Source organism: Phaethon lepturus, unplaced genomic scaffold, assembly GCF_000687285.1.
Source record: "Phaethon lepturus isolate BGI_N335 unplaced genomic scaffold, ASM68728v1 scaffold4035, whole genome shotgun sequence".
In the NCBI taxonomy this organism is placed as follows: Eukaryota; Metazoa; Chordata; class Aves; order Phaethontiformes; family Phaethontidae; genus Phaethon; species Phaethon lepturus.
The window spans coordinates 39,917-64,145 of record NW_010542524.1 but is presented as its reverse complement, the minus strand read 5'-3'; the positions used below and the strand labels follow the sequence as shown (position 1 = coordinate 64,145).

Genomic DNA, 24,229 nt, shown 5'->3' with positions numbered 1-24,229 from the left:
CCCCCTTTACTGAAAGTCTGCTCAGGCACAGGAAGGCATGAACTGAAGGTATTCCAGTAAAGATGCTATCTATTAACATTATGCTGTGAACCGTAATAAAACATCAGCACCTTTACAACGCCATGCGGTTTCATAAGGAAGCTCTTCCTTCTAATGCAAGTCAGGATTTCAGATGGTACTTGTCTAATGGTGCTGGAGTAGGTCCAAAGCAGCTCTGAACACTTTCAAGGCATCCATTAGCCTGTTAGTACATAACCACACTCTGCTCTAGCATAGTTTCTTTAAATCAACATCTCAGAAGTACACCAACATCAGTTCCTTCAACTCTAGAACACTACCATTTAAAAAAAAAGTCCCCAAAATACTGCTAAAAGTGTTGGTGGGAGGGAAGGGGTGAAGGGTCAGGGAGAAAAAACTCCAGAATTAAATTTGGTACCAACTACAACTGCTGATGTCAAGAGAACCTGAACTGCAGCAGTGCTTCTGGTTAAGTTAGGCTCCCTAGCAGAAGAGGAACAGACAGTTCAGTACGAGCGCTGAAAGCCAAGGGCGCAGTGAGCACCTATAGCATCCATTCATCTCCATCTGCGTGTCTCCACTCCCACAACTTTGTCTTTAGACAGAAAAGGCTGATGACTTTTTCAGAGAAAGGCGTGCAAAGTTCTGAGTCGTCTTCAGACGAGATTGTTCATAGTCTTGCAAGAGAGACTTATGTGAAAACTGAAGCTTCCATCACAAAAGGAACCAGTGTCACTACTCGCTATGGTTATTCAGTTGTAGTTTAAGTTGTTTTCTACTTTCAACGGCCACTTTGTGTTCTGGGATATTGACAGCAGTTTCTCCCCCCGCCCCATCTTTTTAAAGAGAACTTATTTTTTTAGTTAATTCCAAATTACTGAGTTATTTCTCAATACAGTAACCCAAATACTTACTGTACAATCAACACCTTCAGATACAAGTGTCCACTAGGCATTTTATTTCACATAGGCATCCATAGGGTCAACTACCCTTGCTGTACAAATCATGCACTCAAGCCTTATCCATGACACTATATATCACCTGAAAGTAAAGTAATTCAACCATTTGCAATGCTGCATCTTCATTTTTCTCGTTATAAAAGAGGATAGCTGATGTTGCAAAGTTTCTCATTTTCCACTTTAACTGTGAGAAGTTTTCAAACACATATATATATACACACCACATCCCTCATGCTTTTATAGAAAAAAATTATGCAACATTGAATCTCAACCATTTCCATATAGAGTTGAAAATCAGTTAACACTGTCCCAAGAAGCCAGAGCAGAATGATAAGAGACATGGTATAACATAGAACCTATTGTCCATCTTAGAAATGCATTATATATTTTCTCCTTAATAAAGCCCTAACTCGGTATACTAACGGCAAATATTTAGCCAAGAATATTAAGAAAAAGGAAAACCTAGGGGAGTGACTGTTGCCTCTCCCTGCTGGAAAAAATGAGAAGAGATAACTGGGCTAAGAAGAATGCTACATCTTTGCTCCTTCTACATCTGTAGGCAGAGACAGACAAGCTGCAGAATTAACAAAAACAAAGTAGGGTTCAGGTGTCTGAGACCTTTTCAATCTGAATTACTTTAATAACCCTGACTGGAACTGAATGAAACACACTGTGAACCTGTAAAGCTCCCTTTTAAAGAATAGAAATGAGGCAGATCCACGTTGCAGAGGGCAGGCAGGCAGAACATGCAGGTTCTGGTTTATGTAAAGGCTAGTCCATCCAGTGTACCAAGTCAGAGGATACCAGGCGCTTTGCTGGCTGATCAACTGAAAAATCCCACAGTGAGATATTCTGGAAAGTCATCTTTCTGTCCAGACACAAGCCTTGATAATGGCGTGCCAACTCTGGAAAATTAGAGACCGCTCAGCTTTGGTGTATGTAGACACATCTGCACCACATGGCTTAAGGCATCGAGTCCAACCAGGAAGAGTTCCTCATCTCCAGGGCAGCGGGAATGGTAAAACAGATAACTTGCCTTTTTACTTAAAGGTAGTGGGACTCTTAGGACCCAATTTATTAGTAGCCAATTTTCCAAGTGCCTGAAGAGCCAACACAAAACACATCCTAACGTGTGAAACTTTTCGCCTTACCTAGTATTTGTTACTTGTTACTAATCCAGGGCTTCAAGCAATATTGCTGGCCATGGGAAACAGATCCAGATGACAGCGACACACAAAGTCAAGTCACAAGCATTACTAACACAGCATTGTACCCAGAAACTGCGCAAGTCTTCCTCAGGCAACCATAAGCCTTTAGTCCATTTGCTTAGCCCAGCTGGATGACCCAATCTACAAATGATGCTATCCAGTCAATCTGGATTTTAAAGCTACTTCGATCACTACAAAGGCATTTTATTTGCCCATAGGAAGTTCTCTCTCTTCTCAATTCACATCAAAAGGAAAGAACTTTGTTAAGTTTTGTGATTAAACTCAGGCAGCTTCAGTTTTAATGCTTAACAGCAGTCACATCAGTAGGTGAAGTCTGGTCTTTAAAAACCCAATTTAGTCAAACAGAAGACAGAAATCCAACCCTGTCTTCATCACAGTTGACAAGGATTTCAGCTTTTATGACAAATAATATCTAAAAGTAATTATTCCAAAATTACTAGAGCAGTTCAGAAAAATTGTGTAGATATATGAACTTACGAGTATAATATACCAAAATGACAGAAGAACCCACACAATCTTTTAATAGGTGTCTGTCTCTCCCCTGACCAGCCAGCAGTCAGCCAGTAGGGTTGAAGCACCTTTTGTTGGTACACTGCTGCATTGCGCATGACACAATACAGCACGAAGCCATAAATCACCAAGAAAAACTTCACTTCCTGAAGTTTGTTACAAGCTGAATGGTGTAAACAAACAAATACTGTACCGAAATATTTTACTGTCAACTAAGGAGCTGTTTGAGCACAAAATATCTCAAGTCAGGAAACTATACGAAACTTCTTAGTAGGACACCTGAGATGAAGTATCAGGAAGATTGAAACTGCAAACACACCATCCCTAGAGACAGGATCTAATGCTGCAAGTCCAGTAGGAGCAAAATTTCAGAGATCCAAGACAGTAATAAATAAATAAAATTGAACATGGGGAAAAGGACAAGTGAAAAAAGGAAAGCAGAATCCTTTAGAGCATCTCTTAACAGTTTGCTTACAATCCTTAAGTGACACAGCCAGATTATTATTTTCATATAGATGCAAAAATGAAGTTACTTCCCAGCATTCATACCCAAGTCACATGGAATAGGATTGGAACCAGAGGCAAAAGTGGCAGACAAGGATTGTCTGAAGACATCTACATTATCGAGATACTCTTACTGCTCTTAATGTATCTGATACCATGCTGTCACAGGCATCATAAAAACTCAGACCCCACTAAAGTAAGGTTTTACTAGAACAGAACAATTTCAGGTGCGGTACCACAGCAAATAGTTAAGCTTCTTCCTCTGGCCATCGGCATTAAAAAAAAGTTATTTCCTGTAAATCTGTGTTAGACTATCATTATAATTTATCCCAGTGGAAGAGTATATTTTAAGTTGGAATATAAGAAATCTGTGGATAAGTCAGTCAAATTAAAATGACTTTTTAATATACTGAACATACTCTATGCATTCTATGTGTAGCCCTGCACAGTAAATTCAAATTCGTGTAAGCTGGTAAGCAAGCTGGAGTCTACTTTGTCTCCAACTCAGTCTCAAAGTAGTGAGCTAAATTCCAATTGTACAGTCTTGATTACTAGTCACACAAAAGGCAGAAGAATCACAGCTTGACTTGTAGGCTCCTAAGTAGAATTTATTTTCTACAGTCAATTGAAAGATCTAGATTTAGATACAGCATGAAGTCAACTCAAGTAAGATCACAAAACAAGACTAGGAAAAACTGCACTGAGGGGTTCTCAGTGCAGATTAGAATGCCTAACATCTCTACTTGGGTTTCACATCGTTTGAATAATTGTTACTAAGATTCATGACCCATTTTTGTGCATTTTCGTTCTGCATCATTCAGCTAAAAGGTATTAAGCTAATGACAAAGAACAATGCCATACTTTTCAATAAATGCAGAAACATCAAATCTTAACTTTGTCAGAATGGAACTCTAAGGTTTATCAGAATTTTGAACCAGTACTTTGACAGGTAGGCTCCTTCGCAAGTCCAGTTTTTGGTTAAGGATCAAGTCATAGGCCACTACTTTTCAAAGCAGCCAGTGATACTAGAAGAGAGCTGAACAGCATAGCCTAAAAATTGCCTAACCTACAGAAGGCAAAGTTCTTATAGAAAGCACTCTCCAATTAGGTCCTTGCTTAGCAAAGTCACTTCTACATAGCAATTTTTCACTACTGAAACATTTTCAAGAAAGATCATCTCAATTGCACAGCAAGGAAAAAAGTTCATAGGTTTTAATGCTGCTGAATTTTCTACAACATCTACCTCCACAGGGGAATAAACCAAAACATTTACTGTGTATTATTCTGTTGAGATTCAACCACTCTTCAGCTTTTGCTTTTTACCAGTGGTCACCACCTTATGTTTCCCATAAGTTTATATAATCTTTTAGCACTTCATTAGTACAAGACTATCTTTACCCACCTTCACAACTGGCCAGGTCATTTATGTCTTTCCATACCAAGCAGGTGGTTCTAAGCATCCCCGGTATTCAAAGAATCTATACGACCAATTGCATAAAACCAGGTAACACAGCTTTGAAACACCACTGAAAATGCAGGCTACCTTGATTAATCTCAAGCTTAATGTTTTGATGACACTGGTAAGATGTGGTATAATGTTTAAGCAGCAATGAAGCATTAGCTTTGCTACTGGAATGAAACGAGTTTCCCAAAGCCAAACCCAGCCTTCCAATACTCTGGGGATATGTACCAGAAGTGGCTAAAAACGCCCAGGCCATCTTCCCACCAGGCACCTGAGCAACTAAGGCTGTTTTGCTTTCTTTGCTTGGAGCTTTCGCTCTCCAGTGATCTCTGGAGTGACCTAAGTTGTCAGAACAGTTTCATCTGCTCTGGTACTACAGCACTCGTATGAAGAGCCTTCAAACACAGTGCTTCAGATAGAGTGGGTAGCTTTAGGTCTCTGGCATCAAAGAAGTTACTATACTATATTTTAAGTACTCATACAACATTACAGCATTCTGCACTCAAATTTGCATCACTTGGAGAAGGAAATTGCAGTAGCACTGACAGAAAGCAGCTGAAGTTAAGAACTCTGAATGAGAAAGCCTTCCCTCCACTCTTCATGAATTAGTCCCACCTTCTGATTGGGCTTTCCTCAGGCTGGATACCCAATACATTAGATCATTTTGTAACCTAACAGCAGTAGTCTTTTAAGGATCTCTTGTTAAGCATTTCCCTTTAGTTAGTACATTTTCTTAGTTTTCTTCTATTACAGCCACAAACATTTTGGACACAGCAAAAAAATTGTATTTTCTATAATTAGACTAGCTTGTAGAATTTAAACATACTTGAGCAGAGGGCAATTTATATCAAAGGTAGAAATGTGAATTACGACTCTTCCACTCCATTCCTACCTCCCTCAACAGTGATTCTGGGTGTTCAGTTTACATAGGTGCTGGATTTTCACAAAGGGTTATATGCCCCTCAAATAAAACCAGTGTTGAAAAGACGTCTTGTTTCAGTATCACACACCACAGATATTCAAAAGTGTCACTGTTTAGGAAAGATGCACGTTCTCTGCATCTACAACGAGAGGGGAAGAAACGTAACACAAAGAAAGTGGATGCATTTTCCATACCTTAGGCAATCTTAAATCTAAAGAACATTTTGCTTCTATTTTGAAGGTTTTTATTCAATCAATATACAATACAAACATTTGAAGATGTACAAAAATAAAAAAGGACACTTTCTACTTCTTAAAAAAGCAGATCGAACTTAATTCTAGATGTGCACTCCTTTCTGTGGGAAATCCTAATCAGCAGACATTTTTCTGTTCTCAGAGCATTTGATGCCAAATCACCTCCCCCGAAATCCAGCCACACTTATGACAAGTAACATTTCAAAAAAGGTACCTAACACTCTAAATGTCCCCGAACAGATTACAAAAACCACATTTCTCACAGTTAATAACCATGATAACATATTTCCCTAATGACTTGAGAGCAAACTATGTGCTGATGGATAGTTTGCAGTTCAAGCTTTCTGTACTTTGCTGATATGTAACTTGGGCAACATAGCTGGACTACGTTTTTCTTTAAGCTATTTTTACAAATTCAAAAAAGCAATTATAGCTTTGACAGTGTTCTTCCTTCCTCCCTCCTTCCCACAAAGTTTCAACTCTTAAAACAAAAATCTATCTGCAAATAGATAGAAGCAGAAGAGGTCTGAAACCAAAATAATTAGCTTTTACGTCATCTGCCAACATAATGGCAACCAAAATGATCACCTGCTCAGTATCACATTGTACTAATAAACGTAGTAGATGCATTATCACAGTAACAGTTTTGAGCTACCCTATAATGCATAACCAAATATTTTGTGTATGAAATTTTGCTCAATGATACTGGTCAAATTATCTCAAGCAGTATAGTTCATCTCAATGTTCTGTCATTCTATTTGCTTTTACATTTGGCCAAGACAGTGTTTTCTTTTCATGTTCTGGCAATAGATGCTTTTTGGACCTGCAGAAATGGAAGCATAGGCGAGACAACACTTGTGGAAAGAGGTAGCTGCTTAAACTGGTATTATTGGAAAATACATTTTTGGGCACACCAAGCCCTTCTTTAGGTCTCAAATACAGCAGGAGGCTTTAAAATTGAAAACAGTGGCTCAACTTAGATGAATGTGCTCAGTGCCTAAGAGAAAAGCAAGTTGACAGTGGTTCAAAGAAAGCTCCTGAGAAACAGTTCTCTCCAACCTTTTTCTTTGCCATTCCTTCAGCTGTCAACTTCATCCACGTCATATAAACAGAAAATTGCTTAGCGAGAGAACAGCTAGTATCTACTTGTACAGTGTCCGGAACATGGGCACCTAAACCATCATCTTCTAGCTACCACCTATAACAAACTAAAAGTAGCCCTACTATGGACAGGGACCTCATTAACTTTACTATGACAGAGATGAAGGCAGGTTGAATGCAGGTTTTGTAACAGCTTCCTGTGTGCAGCACACTGAACTATACTAGCTTTTATTTCTACTGCTTCTACAACTGAGACTCTTCCCTCTGGAAAATCTGCAAAGAAAACACTAATAGCACAGAAGTAATGCTTAATTCTGTATCAATAGCTACTTCAGTATGACATAGCCATTCTTTTCAATGCTTTGTCTTAAGGTCATCGGACTGAAAATCATTATTCTGTATTTATGTGTACAAATACACAGAAGTTAAATTTCTCCAGAAAATTTAAGTCAGTGTCTTATTGCCTGCTGCCTTAAAATATTTTAAGATTGTCCTGTGAGCTCATTTCAGCACTAATACAATATATACATTTTCTTCACTTGCTGAATATTTATTTTTCACTCCGAATGAAAACTTATTTTACTAAAGAGATCCTGAGCACATTTTTCAACCATTACCCCACGCTCAGAGTTTCATGTAGAATACTGTTAGTACTGGTAACATAATGACATTCTCCAGTTACTTCACACTACTGTTTAAGATTAAAGGGCAGTGCTGAAAACTACCTGAAATCTGAAGCTTTCCTTTTATTGTTAAGACATAAGAACACATCATAGGCAGTTTTATTGCAAACTGAGAAGAAACTGAAGAACATGAAATGTATATATTACCAACACAGATAAACTCTGCAACACTTACCATAGGAGTCATACTTGGAAAAATGGCTAAATAGTAATTTGTAGGTAAGATGCAGCTACACATAAGAGTTTTGTCTGTCTACTTCCTGCAGCTAAGTTTCATATAGACCTACTGTGAAATTACAACCACCAAGTACATCAATTGACAGCTACGATCTATATAAACCAAAAATTTCTGACTTAAGGAAATCGCTTCACTTTTAACAAGGTGGGAAGACACACAACATATGTTATGAAACAGCAAGTCAGTATTTAAGAGGTAGTCTAGTTGCTCATTTGACTGGGAGAGGTAGAGCTAGTAGAAAAAACAATAGCTAAGGCCAGTCAACATGATAATTATCCCAAGTTTCCCAAGATGAAAAAGAATTACTCTTCGCCTGAGACTTCTTATATTGCCAGAGATTCAGCTGTCTTGCTCATATCTAGTCGCTTTTACATAGGTAAGTTTACAATAAACTATTCCTTCAGGGAGAGGATGCTCCCAGAAATAACCAGGGAAACAGCTTAACGACATTTTGACATATGTTAACCAATTAATCTAATCTATACATCTTACAGCTATGAAGGTTAATAAAGCTAAATGGCTCTCCTCTTCTAGTAGGATGATATAACTACAAAAAACAAATACATACCAAAGTCTAGAAGCAAATGAAGTCTTAAATTCCATAGGGTTTACCTATATAAAATTATCCATGCAATTTCTTCCCACAGGAAAAGAGATCAATTATTTTAGAGATGAAAGCCAACAAGACATATTCCTCATACAGTCAACAGGTATAAAAATCCTTGTATCTTAAAGTTAAAACATCTTGCTATAGATTCATACATAATGCTCCCTTGGATTGATGTAGATGCTTCCAGGTCCTGAGTTCTGTGGGTATCTGCTGCTCCAGTTCTTGTAGTATGTTTGCTGATAAACAGGATACACATGCTGAAGACCTTCTTGTTCCTGCGGCTCTTCAGTTTCACAAGTAAGGTGCCTTCCATTCACAACTTTCTAAACACAGAAGAAGTTATCAGTTCCATAGTTCATGTATAGAATCTGAAATTCCTATTCTTGTTTAAGCTTTAAGCAAAATAAAAGGTGCATGATCTCCAAAACAGTCCCATCAATCATGAAACATGAATTTAAAAATTCCAATCACTAACAAACATGACCGAAGTGTTAGTAAACGCTCAGAGTTAACCTCAAACTTTTGTTTCAAAGGAAGCTAGATTTTGAGGCTCAATAAATCTAAGAAGCAAATCACAAAGTATTAAAGTGTCTGCCAGCACTCCTCTGCTTTGTTATTTTAGTCAACAGAAACGTCAAAGCTGTAGTGTTTCTGTATTTAAATTAGTCAGCAAAACTACCTAGGAAATACAGGATATTAAGATGATATTGACACTTTCCACTTCATGGATAGCAAACCCACAGATCCAGTAGTTATTGACTAGGATGGACATATATTTTGCTCTTCATTAAAAACTTCCTTCTAAGCTTACTTTAAAGAACAAGATTAAACCAAAGCTTTAATGAGGAATACAAGCCATCTTATTTACCATGTGCTGCAAGTTTCCAACATCTTTCTCTCTGCACTGGCTTTGCAAAGCAAAATGTTCTTTCTGAAAGAAAAGTTACAGTGGAAACAAGTCAGAATTCAACAATGCAGAACAGGTTTGTTTATACAAAGAACATTAATCACCACAAAATACACTCTACCTTGTAAAGTGTCTTAACTAACTGCCATTTAGAATACTTCTTGTAAGCTAATCGCTGGCAGAAAAAAGCCATTGTTAATTTAAGAAGTGTTATTTATTCACTTATTTTGACTTCCTTCATTTAAGCATAAGCATGTTCGAGAAAGATCAAAAAGCTTTATTTTAACATGCCATTCATTTTGGATAAGACACAGGTTAAAAACGAAGTAAAATCCAAAAGCAGTTATCAAGTATGAAGTTTTCACAACCGTCACATGGGTAAATGCTGAGTCTGATATTGCACAAAAGTATTGAAGTGACAAGTAATTTACCTGTACATTATTGAGAGTAGAACAAAGTACATGTTTATGTCTCAATTTGATAAAACAAATTACTTCCTACTGAAAAAATAAAAGCTTCTAATGAGACTACCCAAAACAAACAGAATAAAATGCTTTTCAGTACAATTAACTAGTATTATTTTTCCATTTTTCATATATAAAAATCTATAATTATAAAAACATATTTACAACTTGTCTACTCAAGTTTGTTTTGCTGACCAATTTTCCAACTGACAGTCCACCCTGCTTAGATATTTTTTTACCATTAACCTGCTCTGAGGCCTAAAACCCATTCCTCAAAGTGTATCTCTCCAAAACATTACTTCAGAGGTCTATCAAGGCTTGATAGGTAGATATACATCAGGAACTAAGTGTCATTCTATTCACAGGACTAGAGCTAATAGCAACCAAAATCCTCCCAAACGCATATCACATTGAAGACCCTACATCTCGGTGTTAACTGTAGGTCTGCTTCTACTCTTCAGCATGGCTTGCTATTAAAAATATAGCTTATACAGCAGTAAGTTCTTCTGCAACTCAGCTAGGAGTCCATTGTTTGATTCATTAAGCCCATTAGTCTCATGAGGTTCAACAAGGCCACAGGCAGGGTCCTGCACCTGGGTCAGGGCAACGCCCAGTATCAATACAGGCTGGGGGGATGAAGGGATTGAGAGCAGCCCTGCCAAGGATAACTTGGGAGTACTGGTGGATGAAAAACTGGACATGGGCCAACAACATGCCCTTGCAGCCCAGAAGGCCAACCATATTCTGGTTGCATCCAAAGCAGCATGGCCAGCAGGTCAAGGGAGGGGATTCTGCCCCTCTGCTCCGCTCTGGTGAGACCCCACCTGCAGTGCTGCGTCCGGCTCTGGAGCCCTCAGCACAGGCAAGACACGGAGCTGCTGGAGAGGGTCCAGAGGAGGGCCACAAAAATGATCAGAGGGCTGGAACCCCTCTGCTATGAGGACGGGCCGAGAGAGTTGGGCTTGTTCCGCCTGGTAAAAGAGAAGGCGCCGGGGAGACCTTCCTGCAGCCTTGCAGTACTTCCCGGGGGCTTCTAAGAAAGACGGGGACAGACTTTTTAGCCGGGCCTGTGGCGACAGGACAAGGGCTAACAGTTGTGAACTAAAAGAGGGTAGACTTCTACTAGATAGAAGGAAGAAATGTTCCACAATGAGGGTGGTGAAACCCTGGCACAGGTTGCCCAGAGAGGTGGTAGATGCCCCATCCCTGGAAACATTCCAGCTCAGGTTGGTTGGAGCTCTGAGCAACCTGATCTAGTTGCAGATGTCCCTGCTCACGGCAGGGCGGTTTGACCTCAAAAGGTCCCTTTCAATCCAAAGATTCTATGATTCTATAATTCTATGATTAGTCCTTTGGAACATTGGCTAAGCTAGAATAGGAAAAAACCCCCACCTACCACCTGGCTAGGTCCTGCTACCTGATTCCCTCTCCTACTTACAAAAGGAACCTCAGAAAGTCACTTAAAAATAAAGTTATTTGCCCTTTGTTTGTTCCCAAAGAACACTTCCAACACCAAGATCAGCACAGTTTTGCAGACTGCTTAACACTAAGTTTAAAAACCTCATTGCACACACCTGAAGAAAAGTGAGTTACATGCAGGTGAAATAACATTACAGCAGCTGAAGAGAATGGGCCCAGGTATAGACAAAGGGAACAAACCTGCACCTTGAGGTTATGTAGTCACTGGTCTGAGAGAGATCAGAGTGATGACTTTAAAGGTGAAGCTTTATAGACAAGCAGAACACAGTCTTAACTGTTATAAGATTATAGGACAAAATGGAAGACAGAGTGGATGAACATACAGTGCCTGTAACTGTCTCCAAGAAGAGAGGGCAATTGCATTGCCTTAAGAGCAACAGCATGAAGAAAAATCATTGATCAAGACTAGGAAAGAAACATCACATATGTAAGAGTTCATTTCTACAACAGCATTTGTATCAGAACTGAATATGAACAAGCTACACTGTGTACCATTCATAATAAAACTACACAGACTACAAATAATTGGATATAACTTTCTTCACTACTTAAGTCAGAACATGTCATCATTTTCAACAGCTGCCTGCATACATAAAGTTGCTGAATATTTCCAAGCAATTAATAACTACAGTACTGACCAGCTTATATACACACCTTGAACATGCAAACTGAGTTAGAGTTTGGACTAAGCAAAAGAGCCCAGGCCTGGAACTGCCTCACTGATTTTCCTCTAACCACCAACCGAAGCACAAAACACGATCAGAGCACTGTATCCTCCACAGGACTGACACTACAAGAACCTTCCAAGCAGACCAAACAACTAAACTGAAACTCATTTAACTTATTTACGAAACCACCCATTAAAACACAACTTGTAATTTTATGTATGTTTATATACTTAGCTCTAATTTGACTGTATCTGGGAGACCAAGTAACACAATTTCAGGAAGAAATGCTTCCTTGCTCTTTTACCAGGCTCTAATACATACACTGCAAACATTAAAAAGCACACTTGCACACATATTTTCACATCCCGAAGAACTCGGTTATTTGTTAGGCACCTATGGTTTTAAACTAAAGTGGTGAAGAGTATCCAAATGTTGCACTTATTTTGCTTTTTAACCTTAGTTTAAAAAAAAGAAAAACATGTAATGCCACTACACATTCACATCTCCGCAAATAAAAGTCTTTTTTTGCACAGAAGATTTAGCATAAGTAAAAACACTTCCTTATGAGTAGCGAACCTTCCTACAATTGAGCCAGCTCACTGTCAGAGGGGTCAGTTTTGATCCCAATTGTTATCTGCTATTTAAACCTTTTTGGGAAGTAATATTTCACTAACAAGAGCATAAACTCACTATTTTTTTTACAGTTACACTACTGCCTAATGGCACTATGGGGGAAAAAAAAACCAGAACTACTACTATAACTAGCATAACATTCTAGACCTTCAGACAAACGAGACATTATAGAATAGGAATTTTTCCCCCCTCCAGTTCAGTAGTGAAAGAGTTGTATTAAGTCATAGTTTAAAGTCTCATTCAAGACAAACATAAAAACATTTTTTCTTGAATATTAGATGCAATGTCTGAAAACCCTTACTGGTTAAATCTTCAATGTAAACAGTGGTCTGCATGTATTGAACTAATACTATAGTAGATGACTTGATACATTTGTGATATTATCACGAGCAAATACAATACTCACGATCATTTCCGAAATAACACTTTGATTTCTGTTTGCTTTGAATTTAATAAGGTGCTTCTTACCCTGTCCAGTTCAAAAGCCAACATGATTCATTAATATATGAATGTGTCGTCCCTATGGAGTTTCCATGCAAAAAAAAAAAAAAATCCTATTCACACTGAGCAGAAACAAACCCTCACACAGGCACCACAGAATGAATCAACAGGTGTATGGTAAGAGATCCACCATTTGCCCAGTTCCACCAGTCAGGTCACTTATCCCTTCATACCTCAAACAGCTTTCAGAGCTATGGAACCATACCAGTGACACACTGATATTCTATTTCAGACATATTGGCAGAAATTTTGGATAAAATCTTAACTTTCAACAATAGTTCTACATGAGTAGTAGATTAGTTAAATATAACACCACAATTTTTAGATTAGACAGACCTATACAATATATAAATGATAATGTCAGTTAACACAGAAGATTCAAAACTTCCTTTCAAAAAAATTTGCCACCATTACGATGGAGCAAATTTGTTCGTGAAACAGGCTATTTCCAAACATGCAGTTAGTCACCAACTGCCTGAGTAAAAGAATGGTAATTTTTAATCATACCAAGGAATGCTACCTGAGAATTACGACTTTAGACACAGCTTACAGTATGGTATCAGCACTCCTAATTAAGTTCTTCCCTCTACGCCATACTTAGCTAATAGTACAGGGGCACAACAGGCTAAAGCAACAGCTTTTGCACTATTGCTTATTTGTTTGTTTTGTAATTCTTGCTTTTCCCAACAACCTCACAGCAATAGCAACACCAAAGTAGCTACGTTGCTGGTATCACAGCAGAAACATCACCACCAGCCAAGAAGTATTCACAGAGGGGGGCAACATTTGCAACTGTCATTATACCCATATTCTTACCTTCAAAAATGTTTTTGAAAGGAACTCCATCTCAGTAATGTTTCATTCTTTTCTCCACCTTCCCCTTAACCTTATACTTTTCCACATTTGTTATTTAGTTCAAGTTCTGAAGCAATTTTGAGTTCTTTAACTTTTAACATGACTTGCAAATGCATTGTGAAATGGGTTAAAAAAAAAAAATCATCTAATGTTTTCTTTCTCCACTCCTCCAGAAGTTCTTTTCCGCCGTCTTCACAGGCTTATTTTTCCAACTTGTTTGTCATGTTGTCTGCCTTGTAATTCCATTTAAAATTTTCACCCACCCTTGAAGTAACGTTGCTTTTGCTTCTCAAGTCCTAGAATACAATTTGCAGACCAATTCTGAGAATATGCAATTTACCACTTACCAGGAGGCATCGCTCTTTCATACCTGAGCTAAAAGCATGAATTTACCACACGCGGTGGCAAAACGCATGTGGGGAACAAGAACCCCCACATCATCGCCAAAGGCTGGTGTTCTGTGAGCAAAAGAATCTGCCTGCTCAAGAATTTCTACAAACAGTGAACTTAAACAGGATTTAGACAAACAATGGAAACCAGAACAGGAAATTCCAGTGGGTTCATTTATTCGATTAAAGCTAGAGACAAAGGAAATCATCTTACATGGCATGAAAACACAACACCTTTACTAGAGAAAGGAATTGTACCTTTTACTGCCATGGAGCAAGTGATAGATCCAAAATCATCAGGCTCTGTCAAAGAAAACTGGTGCTGAGCTAGTGTTTCTATGTAGGACACAGTGTATCTGGGGTTTTGTGCTTTGATATTTACAATAGTTTGCACTGTCTTACCTTTACATTTTGCAGAGTTTCATTAAAGCACTGATTTTTAGTCTAACATGCTCCATCTCCATAAACAGGCCTTTAAAAGCCTAAACCAATTACCTCACCAACATCTTTGTTTTACACTTCCTCCTCCTTTCCAATTTAGAAATCACATTACAACAGCGACTACTAATAAAAAGCTTGTGCCTCATTCTAGTCCCCATCTGGTTAATGTTGTGGGGTTTTTTCCCCCCGTTTTAAGATCCTTTATCAATACAGATGAGTTTATCTATGCACATTTTGTGCTTCCAAACTCTATGCACATTTTGTGCTTCCTTCCATTCAATCTTGTTTGACTAAACAGCTCTTCAGTCTGAGGCAAATTACAACAATAACACTTCCTTTTTCAGCAAGGAAGAGATGGTTCCATTGTATAAAGACCATTAGGAAAAGAACTAGAAAAGTCTGAGCGCACCATAATCAATAAATGAATCAATATTATGCTAGGTTTAAGAGTGCTGTAAGCGATCTTTTAAAATTTGATCCAGAAATATCATCATTCAGTAAATGGTGCTATATGCTTTTAACTGTGCTAATACAATTTCACCATCATCTTTCCTGTTTTGAATAGCAATACAAATATTACCATTAAAGAGCTTTAGCATTTGGCAGTGTTGCTTGGCTAAATACATGCGGTATTCTAACAGGCTGCAAGTCTAAAGTCAGTCTTCTCACAGCTAGAATTACCCTACTGGGCTGTATTTCCTTTCTCCACTTATTTCTGTTGCTACAAATAGGCACTATTGATTTCTGCACGTTTCGTGAACTGTGAACATTCATGCATTGCATTATACAAAATAAAAATTTTTCGTCTTTCCTTCAGAAGCATCTCTCAAGCTAGATACAACTTCAGTTCTTTCACAATGACAAACTCTGTCCATCTCAGTCGTGTTTCTAGGCAAGTTAAGTAGTTTTGCTTCTAAGATGTATTCTTTGAAAAATAGTCCAAGTAACTCTAATGATTCAAAGGACTGCCTGAATTTAGTGTCCCCTTCTCCCACTCCTTTTACAAATATTAAGCAATAGAGGAATTCTTCTAAGTCACTGGAATTTTCCTATTGCTCAACTTCCTCTTGGTTTGCCTCAAAACTCAGTTGTTATGCAGAGACTCCTCTCTCACCGAGGACACAACTTTTAGGCTGCTCACTGCTCTTTCACATTACATGAAAAAAAACTTTTCTGAGTAACAATAGTATTTCCGTGACAGTGATTATTAAAAAAACCCACGCAGACAATAGCAATAGATTTGTTGCTGAAAAAGCTGATAAAGATGAACCTACAGTCTTCACAGTAAATAAAACTATTTACACTGTCATTTTTTATTCGGTCCACATATTATTCCTATGTTTTGGACTTCTGCCTCACTCTTCTAGGGCCACAGGTGAAGCAGTTCTCAATTCTGAAATGATTCACATGAACACATAAACTTCTATCTGCAAATACTAGTATAGACAAATTATTATGAGTACTCTGTTACACAGTACTTTCACATAGATGTAGCTTATTATTTAACATTAGTACGTAAACACTAATGTATACTTAAAGTATACTTAATGCTTCCAAGTCTTAAGGAGTAACTAAGGAATACATTGGCTATCCAGTATTATCAAATGTTTGCAACATCCCCCTTCATTTTAATACCAAACTTGTACTCAGATATGGGTAAAATCTAGTTAAACTTGACTGCTGGGAGACGAACAGGAGAATTTAAGCTTGTTCAGTTGCGTCTAGAATACTTACTGTGGATGATTTGAACAATAACCCTATAGATGATTGAAAAATTTGCACATTACACGTAACAGCTTACCAGAATCAGATGAACTGGATCAATCCACTTCCAATCCTCAGTTATTGCAGGTATAGAGAAGATACCGTTTAAGTTCATGCTCCTTTAACTTTACTTTGCACCTTTGTGCAGCCTATCATTTTCACACAGAATTTGATCGTCTGTTGCTGTTGTCAACACAGCAACACTTCACCTGCAGTTCCTTTCAGGGTAACCAGAATAACTATCTAGAGAGGCTCACCAGCATGCCTCTCATTTATGACTAGACAATGCAGTTCAAATAGCATTTGGAACATAAATTTCATATCTAGTATAGACTTTTCATGAAACAGGACAAGACAGTGACCAACTGCTATCTTGCTTCTTTCACCTCTTCACAGCTATTCAAGTGTTGGCTTATTACACCAAAACAATGCAACCAATTATTTCTTTGCTAAAGCTAGTATTTTGACACTTATTTCTATTAGATAAAGGAGAAGTTGTTGCCTTGAGCATTACAGAGTTTACATGTTGATTATAGGTAGTATCAGTTAGGAAGACTCTCCTCCAGCTCCAGTTCTCAGTTTTGGAGTTTTTTAAAATAAAGCTTAGTTAACATCTAGGCTGAAAAAGAACTATATCTGTTGCAGTACAGGAGCTAATGGTTTTAAACTAAAAGAGGGTAGATTCAGACTAGATAGAAGGAAGAAATGTTCCACAGTGAGGGTGGTGAGACACTGGCACAGGTTGCCCAGAGGGGTGGTAGATGCCCCATCCCTGGAAACATTCCAGGTCAGGTTGGACGGGACTCTGAGCAACCTCATCTCCTTGAAGATGTCCCTGCTCATTGCAGGGGGGTTGGACTATGGCCTTTAAGGTCCCTTCCAACCCAATCTATTATATGATTCTATGATTCTCTCCTCCCTTCGCAAAACAAACTTAAAATTGTATTTATCCAGCTTGAGGGAAATGAGTATTAGATTCAGTCTGTTTAGGGTCTTTTCTCTACTTAGAAAACATATTTAAATAAAACATTTTATTATACCATTCGAAGACTACAGTCAGCTTTTCTTAGTTCCTAAGTATTCATGAACAGTAAGCAAAACTGAGAAAGAATTCAAAGACAGTAAGGTATACACTTTATGAGTAGCTCTGTAAAGGATAAATAGTTGCATTTCCATTTGTTGTCATTTTGCCATCTAGCAGCACTACAGATGCACAAATAACAAAATAGTCCCCATCTGCTGATTCTTTAAGATAACCTTTTACAATAACACTTAAAGTATAGGAATGTATTAGCAGAAGCATGATCCATCAGTATTGCATCTGTTGAGTATTGTAGTGACAGAACAGTTACTACTAAGAACTAGTAGTAACTAGTAACTAGTTAGCACAGAAAGCGTTGTTTATTTAGTGTCACCTTAGGTGTTAGACCACCTCCAACATCAGAAGACAAAAACCTATTATGTTTTTTGCCAACTAAGTGTTTTATACCTTCATGTTATAATCATCAGGCTGCTACTGAAAGCAGCAATGCATCTCAGAAAAATTTCTTGCTTCATTCAGCAACAACATTAGCAATTACTATTCAATATAATAGTTGTAATACACAATATTCTTTTTATGCATTACTTTAATGAGGAAGAGGAAAGCTTTTATTGGCAACTTGTATTTGGTGAGCTTTGGTAACCAGTCATGACATGAAGAAACTCTGCAAGAATATTTTCAGCATTATTCCATCAAAATCCATCTTTCAAGATGAGTGAAGATTTTTTTCCTAAGGCATCCCTCTATCATAAAACCAAAGCTTCTATAGGTCATTAAAGATGCAAAGGTACGCCAGAGTATTGGCGAAACAGTATTTGTTATCAACAAATAACTGCCTGAATAACCTCAGTCTTATTATTCAGCACATCAGTGGTTGGAATCACATTATTTATACAAAGTATTGAAGATGGAACAAAAATCCCATTAAGAACAATCACGCTCTAATTCTCACCGATACTGATAGGTGATTAAAGTTCTCTTCAGCATAAGCAGAAATCTAAAAATCAGACTAAGTGATTTAATATATACCACACAAAAAAATTAATCACATTTTAGGGGCTATTAGTCAGGTTCTACAGTTTTCATAAACAGACTATTTTATTATATGAAGTGTAACAACCAATGCTGTTAACTGAAGCTGTCTCCCATAAAGAGGGCCCTTCTGTGTTGTCTAGTGCAAAAGAAGCCTTCCAAACTCACAGAGTTACACAAGCAGCCCAGTCCAGTGCAAACCCATTCTGTAGCTAAAAACAGTCCTATTCTTCCTTGGTCACCGCTTATGTTAATTGTCTCATTTGCTAGAATTAGCTTTCCAGGATATCACTCTATAATCCTGTTACATTGGACTACACTCACAGAAACTGGTAAGCAACTTCATTGCCTATTGCTGTCTTGTTTGGACAGCATTACTTTATATCACACGAAGATACCTGCCAGAGCATGCTAAAAATTCAATTATGTGACACAGAATTACTACAGACCGATAAATTCAAGAAAAAGAATAAAATTACGAATTACATAAATGAAAGCATTTAAAAGCTATTTAGTAATCTTCACTGGGAAACAAACCATGCTTTAGTAAATTAGCCACGCTGAAGCCCCAAATCCAATATATCCCCACCACTCAAACCTTAACAGCTTAAAAGAACGGCAGTTGTAACTACCAGGATGATGATGATGCTAAAGTAACTTCTGAAGTTTACCAAGTATATTTGTTCCCCCATATGAAGATTGTTTTATAAAGCTATGTATATTCTCTTAATCACCACACAATTTCAACTATAGCTTTTTCTACTTCAAGAGGAGCAGAGTCTGTCAAACACTATTAGAGATACAAAAAGGATCTATCTACCAGTCTCCTGACCTTTAAGGCTGTCTGTAACAGCAAGGACATAAGATTCATGTATCACATATGTAGGGAAAACTCTTAGGAAAAACTCCATACAGTGCCACAAAAGCAGACTAAACTAACATAATAAAGGAAAGTTAACACTTCTCCTACCTCAATTGAGATACATATATAGCCTTTTACTCACCTGAAGCATAGCTTCTTTCTGTGGTACAGGGAATGCTCCCTCCTCACATGATGATGGTTTGTGAGTGGGTGGAAGATCAATCCTACAGTAAGGAAAGAATGAAATATGACATTCCATGTTTGTGAAGTCCAATTGAAGCATATTGAGTACTAGTTATTTATTTTAGATGCCAAATCATCCAACATTCACAGTCAAGGACACACACCTTTCAGTCAGCAGTGACACGTATATGGAATATCGTAATGTCAACACACCAACCACTTACAATAATTCAACCATACACTTGTTGGAGAAAAGCACTGCCTTATAATTTGTTATTTATCCTATAACATGTAAATAGACTGAACAGGCTCCCCCCCACCCCAGTAGGATTAGGGACTACTGGTATCTATCATCATTTTTAGGTTATGAGATGCAGCTTGAGCAACGTTTACTACAACCTTTCTTTGAAAAGCCTTCAAGAAAGCCTTCAAATCAATTAGCTGCAAGACTTCTCTACTGTAACTTTCTCAGTGAAAGCAAAGGGTTGTAAAAGAATTAAAATGTTTAAGACTATTCATGTAAATATGCTTCAGCTACAGAATTTAAGAGAAATAAACAAGAAAACAGTACTTCTAACCACAGAAATGACTCCGTTGTAAGAAAACGCTTTACTCATCTTGCTAGCTCAAGAGATTGAAATGCTGAAAGTTATTTCACACTACATGCTTCAAGTTATTTTATTCTTCTCCTCACTAAGTACATACAGACATAACAAACGTTTTAATTTGTCATTCAGTTTAAGTGTTAACTATATACGGCATGTGTGAAAAGACTTGTATTGACAGACATTGAAAGCCATCATCACTTCTTATGCATGTTCCAAACAGGGTCTAGACATCATCCGTTTTAACTGATGAAATCTTTTCAGACTTTTTTGTTTGCTTGTTTTTGTTCGACAACATTGGATGCTTAAGAAAGTAATTCGCTTGTCTGGGCCAGAGACTTGAAGGAACAAAGTGGTTCCTGGAATGTTGGTTGTCAGTTATTTCTAAGCACATATGTTTGTGGATGCTCGCTTCATTTTACATATGTATCAGGATAAATCTTAGTGGACTTCCACTTCTGCAAAGCATGGTCAATTTGCTCTATGTTAGACCTACAGTTATGATGAACTTGTAGTCTGTGGCATCAGTCAAGATGGACTTCTGCCCTGTTCTCGGGTTTGATTTCCCTCAGAACCAATTGCCTGATCAGGTCAATCCATGAGCAGTTTTCTTCCAAAAAAAAAAACACCTGAAGAGAAAGAATTCCTATACCCTCTGAAGTCATGCTTAGATTCCTCATTTCTTTCAGAAACGCAAGCGATTTTACATTTGTCTACTCTGGAAATACAGCCCTGAAATCAGGACAGCTGAACAGCTGGTAAGGAAACTCAGACTTTTCAATTCCTGCTCAGAACAAACACTTTCTGCATATTGCTTTCAATAAAAAAAAAATCCAACACATACTCACACTTTGTCAAGATAGGATGGCCTTTTTTTCCTTGGGGTCAGCAGCACTGTCACAAAGATGGTAATGATAAAAAGAGCAAGGACTGCTCCAATCACAGCCCCTGCTACAGCAACAGAAGATGTCTGCTTAAATGGCACATCTGTAATGTGATAGCATAGATTACACCTTTAAGAAGTTCACATATTTTCAATACTCAGATAAGCTATTTCAGCATTGCTCTGAGAAATGTTTCTTCCTTCCATGTGTAAACAGAAAGCCTCATCCTGCACTAGCACTCCTGCAGTCTTGGCTCCGTCCACCCAATGAAAAAAATGGTTGAACTGAGAGCGCTCATGGATCATTAGTATAACGCAAAATTTTCATTGACTACTTTTAATAAATCCTAGCTGCATGTTTTTATTTTTGATTTCAAGACAAAATGAAATCACAGAACACATGCTTTGCACTTACATGAGCAAATGAGGTGTTAATTCAAAAAGCTAGACAACTATGGCTTTATTGGCAATCTTTCTTTAAAGCCACTGAAGTCTGCAGAAAGGAAAAAGGCAAATTTAAAATCCAGGGGAAAAAAAATGTATTACTCAGAGCAATGAACACGCAAACTCACTAATACTTGGCTTAAGCTTATCAAAGCAACCCCTAAGACCATCTATCATCTCCAGGACTTCATACTTCAAGGTACAAGAAACAGTCTCTTTCGTAATTTTATAACAAGGAGAAAAGTTGGGGTTTTTTTTAAAAAAAAAAAACAAACACTTTTTTCATTTGTCCTCAGCATTGTCAGACCTGATGTTTTACAATGCTCATACTGAATTAACACACTTGTCAGTCTTTAAAGGTCACCCATTTCACTACGCTAGGATTTCAAGAAGTTGTAAATCTCAAAGCTGTAAAACCTGTTAGCATACTTGAATTCAGTATGCTCAACCACAGAGTTTCAAACTTGCAACAAAAGGCTTCTTAGTAAGTTGCACAATTGGAGTTATTAATATTAGCTTCACTGACACTTCTACCTGTAAAATACAGGTACCATACAGAAATAATGCTCTGATCTACACTGATTACTAGATCAGAAAGGTACACAGCAAGGGAGTTTAACACAGCTCTCTACTTGTAACATATTTCTAATGCAGTTTACTTCAGCTATTTTCCTTTAGAAATAATCATGTGCTGTGTTTATCCAAACACCACACAATCATCTTCTATTTAATCTCTTAGCAGAAGAAATTTTCGGAGGTTCTCCAGCTATATATTCTATTCATAGGTCAAAGCAAAACCAACTATCCAATCTGTTAAATCACTCATTATTTTAATACTGTTCTGCCTATACAGAAGGCTGAACAACGGCATCTTTTCTTCATCCCTTATTTTGAAAAACAAACAAAAACCCCAACCCACTTTATCATTTCCAATTGAATAAAGCGATTCCTGTCCTCTCACTGCATATGAAAGAACTGACAGCAATACCCCCGGGATGAGTCATGCAGGTATGTCTACCTAGATAGAACAAAACTGAAATAAGCATTTTTGGTGACTTTCTTAAAGCGAAGGGATGAAGTCATAGATTAACAGCTTACAGGAAGCTAATTCACTCCAGATCAACATAACTTATCATCTTCAGTAATCCTTGTTTTATTTTACAAAACAGCTTTCTTCATATAAGCTCCATTTGTCTGTCAGTACCAGTCTATATACATAAGAAATATAATTCCTATTTTCTCCTGAAGAATGGGCACATGAATAAGTAGAAGGCTCACTTAAGCCAATTAAAATGCAGGGGTTAAGCTTAGTGTACACTGGGTGCCCTCTCATTTAAGTAAGAAAGTTGCATGTAACTAATATACACCATTACATGCAGAATTCATGAAGATGCTTTCGTCTTGTGATTACAACTTCACCAGATCAGTTTCTTGACTGTTTCATACTGTACTAACTTTACAGTGCCTTTTTTTGTGGTAAATTCTGCTGTAATATTGAAACATCATGAAGTATAATACTTTCAATGAAAGTTCAGCCATTGAATCCCATTTTAGGTGACATGACACCAGAGGTAAACAGCAATGTCCCAGCAAGTGTAGCAGCATACAGGAACTGAAGTGCAATTACCACAGGGCTCATGTATTTTGCTTTTTTGAATTGCTTTGGCAAAACAGTAAGCACAGAAACTATCAGTCTAACCAGAAGAATCATCAGAAACCCAGAATACCATGCCAACCTGAACAAGCCAGAGAACACCTAGGATGCATGGTGCTAGCTACACAGCATTTGAACCACTAGCTGGTCAGAAACAGATGGGAATTGATTCACTCTAAGAAATATGGTTAAAGCACAGCTACAGCAACTGGAAAAAAAAAATTTTTTTTTTGAAGAAGTGAGTCCTAGACAGTGTATCAGCTGTGCTTGAAGTGAAAGTACCCAGACAGCAACTATCCATATTCATCATTCTCAAGTTTCATACTTTTAAAAATTGTTTCTAAAGACACCTATTCTATAAGCCTAGGGTCTCCAAGAGGAAATGCTAAAAAGCCCAACTTAAACAGCTTAAATACTTCAATTCCTTCTACGCAGCTTCTGGTTTTATCATGCTTTTTTACCTTAAATTTTAAGAATATATCCATCAAACATTTTTGAACAGTACCTATGTTCCAGAATGTAACAAAAAGTTTATTCACACAACAGCCATTTGTACTTACAATCAATTCTTTTTACAGTAGAGATAATGTACAAAACATTGCAACACGCTTAAGCTCTATCCCTATTATCAACTTCAAAACATATCAACTTCTTAATCCATAGGAATTAAATATATATATATATTTTTAAAAGCAAAACAAAAAATCCACAGAGACAAAAGCAAGATATCCCATGTGGAGAACAGGTTTACGGTTATGTTTATTTCCATGTAACACCATCTTTTAAAGATGATAGATCAAGTATTTTTTATTTCAAGAGAGGTATGATCTCTTTATTCCAGAAATAATTTGGATCAGAACTTTCTGCTAGAAATTTAACTCCTTTCCATGTGCTTGCACTCAAACTACAGACACACACAATATCATTTGCTAT

General features: G+C 37.5%; 1 protein-coding gene across 1 annotated transcript in view; it reads right to left on the bottom strand.

Annotated features, from left to right (window-relative positions):
• Positions 1-8,636: 8,636 nt before the first annotated feature.
• The window catches only part of PVRL3 (poliovirus receptor-related 3), a 38,716-nt gene continuing 23,123 nt past the window's right edge, over positions 8,637-24,229 (bottom strand). The window contains exons 5-8 of the mRNA XM_010288045.1: positions 21,164-21,302; positions 19,670-19,751; positions 9,359-9,421; positions 8,637-8,813 (exon numbers count right to left, since the gene is read on the bottom strand). Coding sequence (XP_010286347.1) covers positions 8,637-8,813; positions 9,359-9,421; positions 19,670-19,751; positions 21,164-21,302 — 461 coding nt within the window. The remainder of the gene's footprint in view (positions 8,814-9,358; positions 9,422-19,669; positions 19,752-21,163; positions 21,303-24,229) is intronic.